This window comes from Pistacia vera, unplaced genomic scaffold, assembly GCF_008641045.1.
Source record: "Pistacia vera cultivar Batoury unplaced genomic scaffold, PisVer_v2 Contig294, whole genome shotgun sequence".
In the NCBI taxonomy this organism is placed as follows: domain Eukaryota; kingdom Viridiplantae; phylum Streptophyta; class Magnoliopsida; order Sapindales; family Anacardiaceae; genus Pistacia; species Pistacia vera.
Window position 1 is genome coordinate 817507 of NW_022196106.1, and position 11375 is coordinate 828881.

The 11375-nt window shown below is 35.2% G+C and overlaps 1 protein-coding gene across 1 annotated transcript; it reads left to right on the forward strand.

Annotated features, from left to right (window-relative positions):
• Positions 1 to 1352: 1352 nt before the first annotated feature.
• Positions 1353 to 7576, forward strand: LOC116135162 (TOM1-like protein 5). The gene is made up of 7 exons (XM_031420873.1): positions 1353 to 1482; positions 1572 to 1685; positions 2832 to 2989; positions 5488 to 5563; positions 5687 to 5772; positions 6718 to 6951; positions 7067 to 7576. Exons 1-7 carry the CDS (start codon positions 1372 to 1374, stop codon positions 7395 to 7397), a joined length of 1110 nt encoding a protein of 369 aa, XP_031276733.1. The 5' UTR covers positions 1353 to 1371; the 3' UTR covers positions 7398 to 7576.
• Positions 7577 to 11375: the final 3799 nt, after the last annotated feature.

Consider the following 11375-nt stretch of genomic DNA (forward strand, 5'->3'; position numbering starts at 1 on the left):
ATGCTAAGAGATTTGTTACTGTTTTATGTCCCATGTTTGTAAAAAAACCACTGAACCCAAGGCTATAGTGTGCACTTTCATGTGGAACGTGAACAAACACTGTCACAACAACAAATGCTAATATAACCGCTAACTTTTTTATTGTAATTAATTAATACAATCGAGGGATTAACATGGAGACCAATTAGTCAACTTGGTTATAATACCTTTTTAAAATTTGGTTTAACTCAAAAGCCTAAGTGAAGTACGCTCAACTATGGTATTTAAGCACTAATACTGAGATTAACTATACTGGGAGTAGCTGCAGGCATCTAGTTTTTGTAGGAATCCGGAGGCATGGACAAGGCAAGCTCGATAGGCATTTTACATGCTCGAGAGAATCTAAAGGATGATTTCATTCCATGTTATGGATGCTTAAATTATATATTCTTTATGCTTGTCTGAGCTGCTGTTCAAATACTAAGATTTGGTGGACAATATGTCTGTTTATCAATCTTTCTGCTTTACCAAATCTTTAGCTTACAATTGACATTGTTCACCCTTCTGTTTCACTTTGTTTGTAATTGTGCTTGGATCATAACAGTCATGCTCTACTTTCTGCTCGATTTAATCTTCAGTGACAAACAAAAGATGGCATCTGAGCTTGTTAATTCTGCAACGAGTGAGAAACTTTCTGAAGTGGATTGGGCAAAAAATATTGAAATTGTGTGATTAGTTGCCGTGACCACAGGTATAACTTGTGGAACACTTTCTCGCTTTTTTTTATCAGAAATGATACATATAATGTTTATGTATGGTTTGGGTTCATTCTCATTTTTGCCTATTTATTTCAACTGGTTTTGTTGATGAAATAGGTTTGGTTACAGACTCAGGCTGATTTTATACCTGCCTCACTTGTAATATCTTCCTAGCTTGGTTTTTTGAACTTTTGAGTATCATGCAAATAATTTTGTTATAAAGCTGTTAAAGCAAAATGTTCATCTTTATGTGCGCAGTTTTGTGGTTACGCATGCTTGCTCTGGTTTTTGGACAACCAAATATCCAATTTCTCTTGTTGAGTTGTTATTGTAATTTCCTTGACATGGTTTTGTGGTTTCTTACAATTCAGGCAAGCTAAAGGTGATCAAAGCCATCAAAAAACGCTGGGGAGCAAAAACTAAACACTCAATTATATGCGTTAGGTGAGCTCTTGCTTTTTGTTTTGCTATATTCGTGGAGCCTTGATATTTTCTTTCCTTTTTATAGGAAGTAACATTAGGACACTGCAATGGCTGCATGATTTTCTTCCTAACATCTGGTTATCAAAACTTCAGAATAAACCTTGTAGAGTTCTGCTCTTCTATGGCTTATTAACACCTCTTTCATTATTATATGATTTTGCAGTTGTTAGAGATGTTGATGAACAACATTGGAGAACATATTCATAAACAGGTGATTGATGCAGGGATTCTCCCTATTCTTGTGAAGATAGTGAAGAAAAAGGTGCAAACTTGTTCCCTCATGCACAATTGTTGACCTCTGATTATTTCACATTGTTATTATTTAATTTCCTTTTCTTTCTTTTGTTACAGTCAGATATGCCAGTACGAGAGAGGGTATTCCTTCTTCTAGATGCCACACAGACCTCTCTTGGCGGTGCTTCTGGAAAGTTCCCCCAATACTATAATGCTTATTATGAATTGGTGGTAGGTACAGACATGAAACTTGTGTAAACCTGTATTCTTACTGTTCAAGAAATGGAACATGTGTGCTCCATAGAGTTTTCACTTTAATATATTTTTAGTTCAAATATGGTGAGAATAATCGTTAGTATATTGTACAAGCATGAAAGCATATCTGTACTAATACATAATTTTAAGAAGCTAAAATGGATATTTATGTGTTTTAATCATTCATAATTTTTTTTTTTTAATTTCTAGTATTGCAATATGCTATTTTGTTTTTATGTGGCTTATTAAAGATATTCAATTCGAAGTATTTCTATCTGCTATATCATTGGAAATTTTCATGCATGACTTTTTGTCAATGAATATTCTGTTGATTAGAATCGATTGTTTTACTAAACTCACTGGCTGTCCTGATATTTCTGAGGCCTAAGGGTGTGTCTGTTTTCATTTCTGAATTATTTTGAAAAACAAATTTTAACGATGACAAGGATTTACTTTTTCAAGAACTGAGAGGCTTTGGCTAGATTTTTCTTTTATACAGTCACTGTGATTTGATGAGATATATGATCTTATACTTCTGCAGTTATTCTTTAATGTTTCATTTCAAGGTGTCATATTCAGAGGTTTTAAGTTTCAGCGTCTTAGTGGCTTTTGTTCTTGAGCATTGTTTTGAAAAGTTCAGCATTTAATGTGAGAGTTCAGGATTCACTATAATTATTTGAATTTGTGTTCCTTTGTATTTTGGGTGATTTCTGTTTTCCTCTCCTTTCCATTTAATGTGGTTTCTGTTTTCGTATCTTTTTTTTGCCCCTTTTCTAAATATATTAGTGGGAAATATTCGATAAACAGAATTTGTTCCTTGTTCCCATTATTTATATTTTATCTTTTGACTTCGCAACTGCTAAATCGTTTAACTTCTTGTTATTGACTCGTCTTTATGTGCATAGATGGTTTAGTTGCTTGGGTGTCTTTTCAGTTGTAGTTTCTTTTCTGTCCAGTATTGTTGTTGTCTTTTGATGTACTTTCCTGATGAGAACCATTAACTATACGTTGGTGTTATTTTATATTTCCAGATAGTATGACTTTATTAGCAAATGAAATACAATTTAAGTTGTTATGCAACTGAATTTCTTCTTTTTCATTGTCTTTCTTCATATTTTCCAGAGTGCAGGCGTACAGTTTCCTCAAAGATCTAATACTGTACCACCAAGTCATCCTTCTTCACAAGTAAAGGAGAGTAGTACGCTTAATAGAGAACTTGCCGCCTCTAGACATGAAGCGAGTGCTCTTGCTCCACAGCCAGAGAATGTTCCGGAATCTAGGTAACTTTAGCAGAAGTTTTGAAAACATTTTTGGTTTTCTTTTTTGTCAACTGATGTTGCCTAAAATTTTATGTTAGAATTTCAGTTTGAACATATAACTATGTTTATGAGCGAGGTTGACATGCTCAGCTCTCTTACAGTTTTTATCTTTTCCTTAAGACATTTTTTCATAAGGTATTAGCTACATTTTGTTGTTTTGATAAGGCATGATATTATTTGACATAAAGTGGTCTACCTGCCATTTGTCTCTTCTTCTGCTTCCTTTTCTGATCTAGCTTGGTTTTCATGCCTCCTAGTTATGAATTTATTGTATACAGCTTTACATGTATTTTAATGTTTGCTTTTGTGGACTTCTGAACCATGATGCCACCTCAATATGGAAGTGGGGCAAAAGAACTCAAGGATTCTATTTTTGTTTACCTGTTGCTGGGGCTCATTGGATATCCAAGTTGACAATCAATAATGTACAAAAAGAGCCATCCCTCAAAAACGCCAATCCCACCTCTCCTCCCACCCATCCTCCATGCATAACAATTATAAATTTTCACACATCCAAGAGAAAAGAATGAAAATTATCGCCCAATGGCACTTTGGGCACTTCTTGCAGTTTGATGTTTGACAAAGGTGGATTTATATATGCAACAGATACAATAAAGAGCTAATAAAGGAATTGCTATCACTTATTCTACTATGCATTCTTTGTAGCCACTTTATCTAGGGTTTGGTGGGTCAGTGAAAAAATTATCTTTGGTTTATAATGCACACGTGACAATTGCTTGTTAGATGTTGACAGTTGAAGGTCGAGTTGGTTTTTTTTTTTTTTTTTGTCTGTTTATGAAGTTGTGCAATTGTATAAGTTGTTCTTCTCCGGAAGGGATTGTGTTAGGATCCCACATTGAAAGGGAAAAGGGTGGGTATGTGGGTTATAAAGGCTTGGACACCCTCCCTTGGCAAGCCGGTTTTTCAAGGAGAGTTCTACCTGAGCTCATGAAAGACCCATGGCCCAACCCAAAATTGTTAAGTTATTGGAATGGGTTCCTGTCAATTGGTATCAGAGCATGATCGTGCGCCTATGTGGCAGGCTGACCTTGGGCCCGGGCTGCTACCCTGAGAAAGGGCATGGAGGCTTGAGGGAAAGGGGATCCGCGTAGTCACCCAAAGGGTAAAGAGGCCGACATGGATGTCGGTTGCGGAAGCGTAGTGGAATGTTAGGATCTCAGATTGAAAGGGAAAAAGGGTGGGCATGTGGGTTATAAAGGCTTAGGCACCCTCCTTTGGCAAGCCGGTTTTCCAAGGAGAGTTCTACCCAAGCCCATGAAAGACCCATGGCCTAGCCCAAAATTGTTAAGTTATTGGAGTGGATTCCTATCATATTCACTCGTTAATCATATAGAAAATGTACCTATTGATGTGTGTGTGATATTGATGTTTAATACTTTTATCTTCTCGCTATGGTGAATGGTCTGCAGGGTTCATATACATTCATCATAAAAGCTTGAGGAAAAAAATATTTAAGTATGGTGTAATTAGAAATGTTAATAATTTCTTATAAAAAAAAAAAAGAAATCATAATATAAAGTTGTAGAGTTAGGTACTATTTGATAAAATAAACTTTTAGAGTTAGATAATTTGTTAAGCTCTTTCCTATGAACTTGAGCCTTGTGGGATTAATGGCGTCTCAACATTGTATTAGAGCTAGGTTGATCAAAGAGGCCTTGAGTTTGATTTCCTCTTTTCGTTAATTAATCTATATTGTAGATTGGGCCATGTGTTGAGATCCATGTGACTAATCTGTTTATAAAATCTGACCGTGAAAATGAGGTAACATGATAGACTAAATATTATCATTAATCTCCTTTTTAATCTTTTAAAGCTTAAACTTTTGCGATCAATGGTTACCCAACTACAAGGACATATTGATCTGCCTAGAAGGTGTTGATGATGCCTACAAGCTAGTTCCTTGTTAAAAGAGTCTTGAAGTCTTATCTATATTAATATTAATTTAGGTTTTCTGTACTTGATGTTTTATTCTGTAATCCTATTCAAATTTGTAAGGCGTAATTAATATTATGAGACATGAGACTAACGATGTCTCTGGCAAAGTCTGAAGAACACAGTTTCCTGGATTATCTGTGTACTGTACCTACAAGCTTAGTGTTGGGTTGCCAGAGTCTTAAGCGCAATTGTGATTTTATGAAGTTGATTTTGTATGTGGCATTGTTTCTTTAGAATCTGTACAAAAGTGTCATCATGATTAATTCCCAGGCATGGTAAGTCTTGAATAGGTTGTCCATATTCTGTTTCTTACAAAATAATAAAATATCAATAAAATTATAGAAGAGAGTATGTTTTCTGTATCAGAAATTTACATCAATGCATCTTTTTAGTTGGTAAATTACTACGTAAATAATTAATTTTCAACTTTTTCTAAATATATACTTCTATTGTTATTACATCGTGCCACAAATGATTTTTCAGTTTGTACCTTTTTAATACAGTATCATTCAGAAGGCTAGTAATGCATTGGAGGTTTTGAAAGAAGTCCTCGATGCAGTTGATTCTCACAATCTGGAGGTATGTTGGCAATCATGATTACATTTATGAATGAAAGTAACTGCTTGATATTTGTTGTCTTGAAGTGCATCTATGAATTGTAAATGAGTATTTATCATGCTGACTATTTTGGTGTTTTTCTAGGGTGCAAAGGATGAGTTTACACTTGATCTTGTAGAACAGTGTTCTTTCCAAAAGCAGCGAGTCATGCATCTTGTAATAACTTCTCGGTGAGTAGGGTTCCTGGATTCCGTTAGGGCTCTAATTATACATAATGAATTTGCTTTTTACCCACTATTTGCAACTGCATGTCTGCACTAAAGGTAATTAATTATCTTTTGATGACATTATTATAAACTCAAACATGAGTGTGTGTCTGCAAGCACGTATGATTTGAGGGAGGAGGTTGCTCATTATTTTTATGTGCAGTGTCCTTTCTAAACTACAATTAGATGGAATGTTCTGTGTGTGGTTTTCATTTTCATGTGAAGGATATTGCTATTTCCTGACGAGGTGTGTGCGAGTGTGATTGGGAAGAAATAAAGAGGAATCAACCTCTGTTTTTGTGTGTGCAGTCCTTTCTGTTCTAATTTAAGTTGTCATCTATAGATGTTACTAGTCCTGGATGAAATTTCTGTGCAAGTGAGAGAAGAAGGAAATTGATCATATGCCTTTAGGGCAAGAAAAGAGGTGATAAATCATTTTTCCCTTAATAATTCTTAAGAATGTTATTCTAGAACTATTGCTACATTGTCTTAAGAGCACCAATTCTTCCTCTAGAAGGGAACCATATTAAAAAAGAAAAGGGTGATTTTGCTGGCAATTTGCCTGATGCAAATACCTACAGAATACTGGTATCTGGTGACAACGGCATGCATTAGTACTATGGAAAGCTGGACTGGAGATAGTTGTTTGTTGAGTTCATCTCGTCTCTGGATATTTTCCATCCTTATGTATCTTCTTTTTGATCAAATAAAATTTTATCCCTTTGAGTACCCAAAAATAAGAAAGAGAAAAAAAGGAACACTTCTTCTTGTCTTTAAATGGTAGAAGGGATAACATTAGTTGTCATTCCTTCTAAATCTTTCGAAAAGCAATATCCAAGAGATGCACATACTTTGCGTGCACTAGTGTTTTTCTTTGCTGTCTTGAACTGATTCGTCTTCCTTTACAAGGGATGAGAAGGTGGTTTCTCGAGCAATTGACTTGAATGAGCAGCTCCAGAAAGTTCTCACAAGACATGATGCCCTTCTCTCGGGTAGGTCTATGCCAACTGCCAATAGACCTACCCCAACTGCCAATCATTTTAACCATGAGGATCCCTATCTCTCGGCTAGGTCTACGTCAACTGCCAATCATGTTAATCATGAAGAAGAGGAAGAAGAGGAGGCTGAGCAGCTTTTCCGAAGGTTTGTTTATGTGCATTAGCCCTCTACATTAATTGGTGAAGATATTCCTGGTTCAACTGCTGTTTTCTTTGTGGGCAGTGCATATTGTTTTATCTTTGACTCCAAAACTTGACAGGATACGAAAAGGAAAAGCATGTGCAAGGCCTGAAGATGATGAGGACTCAGTAGAGCGACCTCCGTTGGGCTTCTTTGGATCTGCAATTCCGGCTGATAGACTGAACCGACCACTTATACGTCCAGTGCAGGCAGATCCACCACATGAAACTAATGCACACTCTCCAACGGTTGTGCTTCCTCCTCCACCTGCAAAACATGTCGAGAGGGAGAAGTTCTTTCAAGAGAAAAAGGTTGACGGTTCTGGTGTTGCTGGTCACATGAGGGGCCTCTCATTACACAGTCACGACGCCAGCAGTTCTCGCAGTGGAAGCCTAGACTTTAGTGAATGACAGCCGAAAAGAGAGAGATTTATTTGTTAAATGGGTTATGTGGTTTGTAATTTAATGATGCAAGGGCTGGTGTTTTTCATTTTTTTTTTTTCAGTGTCTGGTGTTGTTAGGGTTAAGCATATAGTTGAATACTTCCATATAAAGAGTATTTGTTTTAGTTATAAAGGTTCTTTGTCTCATAGTTTGCACTTTTAAGCAAGCAATGACTCTTTTTTCCATTTGAATGGGGGCTGTAAAGGCCAAGGGAATTTATTTTTGTATTATTAATTTTTATATATTTATGATTTTATTGAAACATGGTCACCCGCCAACTTCAAGACTTGCTCGACCATAAACTCCTTTGCGAAGAAACTAGATAAAAATGAAATGTTTTATAAAATGAACCGAAACCTTGATGAATGACTTTTAGCCCGCAAATGGAAATGGTATTCTTCTATTTCTAATATTGTACTTGTTAAAAGGTCAAATAAAACCTTTCAATAAACCGTCGTCTTCAAACAAAAACATCAGGGCCTGGGAGAAAGATTTCGATTTTGATATAGTTCATGAAATGTGATGATAGGAATAGGATTTGATAATAGTCGAGTCACATTACTTCTTCCGTCCAAACCAAGAAAGCTGATGCAAAAAAGATTTTTATCTAATATTGATCAGAAAATATGAAGTCTATGTACATATCAAATGCCTCCAATTCTAAATCACTATTTATGAGTAACATTATACTTTTTAAAATGAAATCTTAAATTTATTGTTTCAAATCATTCATGTCGTGTTGAAATATCATTTATTATCTTAACATCTCAAATGATATGACGTCTATTTAATTCTTCATGATCAAAATTTGATATTATTCTTTGACAAAAGTAAAATTTTTCAGTATTTTATTTCCTTTTTCCAGTAAGTCTACTTCAAAGCTACATCCATGAATCTTCCACCGAAGTTTGAAGGACAAAGAAAAAATACTTGCAAGAAACCAAATGCCTTCTCATTAAACCTCTTAAATGTATTTTAATCTTTTTGCGACAAAGACTATCTTAAAGCTATTTCCATAAATCTTCAACCTGCGTACCTTTTACCAACCCTGCTATATATACGGTTTTGTTTTCTCTGAGTCCCTATATCTTCTCAAACCTCTGCATCTCATCTCCCAAAATGAAAGAAACCATAGTTTTTTACCCATCTCCAAGCGCCTTCCAGTTCCACCACATGATCTCCATGGTTGAACTGAGCAAGCTAATCTTGCACCATCATCCCAATTTCTCCATAAGCATCCTTGTTCCACTCAACCCTTCCCACAATCCCAATACTTCCTCATACATCAACTCTGTCTCACATCTCATTCTTCCACCTCCCCTCCCTCCAAAACTCACCCTTTGAACCTCTCAAACTCAACAACTCCAATGTCCTCCAAGCCTTAAACACAATCTCACTCACTCAAAAAATTCTCTGTCTTATAACCTCAACTTCCTACAAATCTTATCACCCCAATATCCCAACTTATAGCTATTTTACTTCTTGTGCTTCTGCTCTTGCAGCGATTCTTTACTTGCCTACTTTACATAACAAAACCATCTCAAGTTTTAAGGACAATCCCACCTCTCTTTTATTTATTCCAGGATTGCCGCCCATTAAATCTTGTTTTATGCCTGAACCTTTCCTGGATCGGCATCAACCTGCCTATGATTTCTTCCTGGATTATTCTGACAGTATAACCAAGTCAAATGGGATTATTGTGAACACTTTTGAGAGTCTTGAGGCGCGGGCGATTAGAGCCATTGCGAGTGGTGCTTGTGTTACAAATGGGAAAACTCCGCCGTTATATTGCATTGGACCATTGATTGTGGACGCCAAAGATCGGGCTGGTGGTGCTTTAGATCATGAATCATCATCCAAATGTATGACATGGTTAGATGCACAGCCTAGTCCAAGTGTTGTGTTGTTGTGTTTTGGCAGTAGGGGTGCATTATCTAGGCCTCAGCTCAAGGAAATTGCCATTGGATTGGAAAGGTACATGCTCTACTACCAAATATTATGCAATACTGTTACATGTACCAAGTAAATATAACTCTATACGAACTAATATAATATAACCCTATAAAGCACTTTTAATTTTCGTTTTTTTTAAGGTTGTTTGGTTGTATTATAAAAAAGTTCTTTTTTATGACTTCTAGGATGATAAGCTTTTCTTGGGCTTCTCTAAAACTTTTCTTATGTCAAATATCTCCTTGCATTATTTTTGTAATTCCATAGTATACCATTCCTTTGAAATAAAACCCTATTCTTTACCTTCTTTTTTTTTTTTTTTTTTTAAATCGATAGCCACCATCTAAAGGAAGAAAAAAAAGAAAAAAAAGAAAAAAAAAAACTCACCACTCCCCTACACAGGAAATAACGGAGAAGATGAATTGGTGAGTGCAGAAAGAGTGGAATTGAAGATGAAAGAGTTGATGGGAGAAAAGGGTAAAGCTCTGAGAGAAACAAGCTTGAAGATGAAAGCGATGGGTATGGCTGCTTGGAATAATGGTGCGAGAATAATCAAAGCTTAACAAAGCTGGCAAGTGAAAGATTTGTACTGAATTTTACATACTTTCTATAAAAGATTAAATGAGAGACATGTTAGTGTGTGTATGACATATGCCTCTTTATTGAGCGATTGTACCTGCATTAGGTGCACATACGTTGCCAAAAATTGATCACTTGGCTATAACAACACATCGGTTAATGGTTAATGAGTTTTGTATGTTGGAGTTGTCGACTACAACATACAAAACTCATTAACCTTTATACAAGTGTTCTATCTAGCACTTCAACCTAATTGTCTTCAAGGTGTCAATTAGATCTCTCACAATCACTAGGACTTACTTTCTCTCACAAGAAAAGCTTAAAACCCTAAGAGTGAAACTCACTCTTTTACAATTCGAGATTTGATTAATACAATAGTAGAAACTCTCTCAATAGAATGAATGAACAAGTGTTTAGCTCAATATAACCCATTATACAAAGTATAAAAGTGATGTTGTTGCAAGGGTTTAAGGTTTGAGTGAGAAAGATTTGCAAATTGAAAGCTCTAAATCTCTTGAACAGTAGTGGTATGAAGTTTTCAAGTTCTAGAATGGCAAAAGTTCATTCAATATGATTTGGTTGGGTTTATATAGAGAATCCTTAAAAAAAATAGTTGTTATGCACAAAAATGAATTTTTCAATTCAGTCGTCTAGTGATCTCTTCGATCAAATTATTATTAATGTGTCGTTATAACTCCCAACTGACATTAGGTCAACCTAATGGTTTATTCGGTTGTCTTAACAAGCCATTTGGTCAACCTAATAGTCGTCCTTTTTTAACAAGACATTTTATAATGCTTTTGTCTAAATAGGACAACAATTAAATGGGTTAGACTGCAAGATTTTAAAACTTTTCTAAATACTGTTTAACCCCCAAAGTTTGGAATATGATATTTTAGGCCAACATTGAAAATCAACAGAAGAAAACTTATCCGATTGACCTAATGAGCTAAACTTTGAATATTTAAAACTTGATAGGTTGTTTAACCCCTTTAGTTTGAAAGTTGACATTTAGGCCCAAAAATTGAGAAATAAAAAAGACAAACTTTTTGAGAGGTTTCAAATGTAAATCAATTTTCTAACCAAGACTTATGTTTTTACAAGGAAATATACCTAAACTAAACTTAATTGAATTCCTCTAAGTTGTTCATCTAATTAGCTTTGTCCTTTTCCATTCTTAATAAACTTTTTGAATACATTGGGAGATTTCCTTGTAAATCTAAGTCCACACCACATGACGCTTAGGGGTTTTAATAAATTGATATTATAATTTTACATATTTTCTACTTTAATATACAGAAATGAATTTGTATAAAAAGTTGGTGGGATTAAATTATACAATGAGGTTATTGAAATTGCATTAGAGGACTGGAGAGGTCGAAGATATTAATTGTTCCATGAAAAAACGAAAAAGAA

Coding starts and splice junctions, on each gene's coding strand:
- LOC116135162 (XM_031420873.1), top strand. CDS start 1,372: ATGATTTTGCAGTTGTTAGAGATGTTGATGAACAACATTGGAGAACAT. Junction 1,483..1,571: donor TGAAGATAGTGAAGAAAAAG/GTGCAAACTTGT, acceptor CTTTTGTTACAG/TCAGATATGCCAGTACGAGA. Junction 5,773..6,717: donor CATCTTGTAATAACTTCTCG/GTGAGTAGGGTT, acceptor TTCCTTTACAAG/GGATGAGAAGGTGGTTTCTC.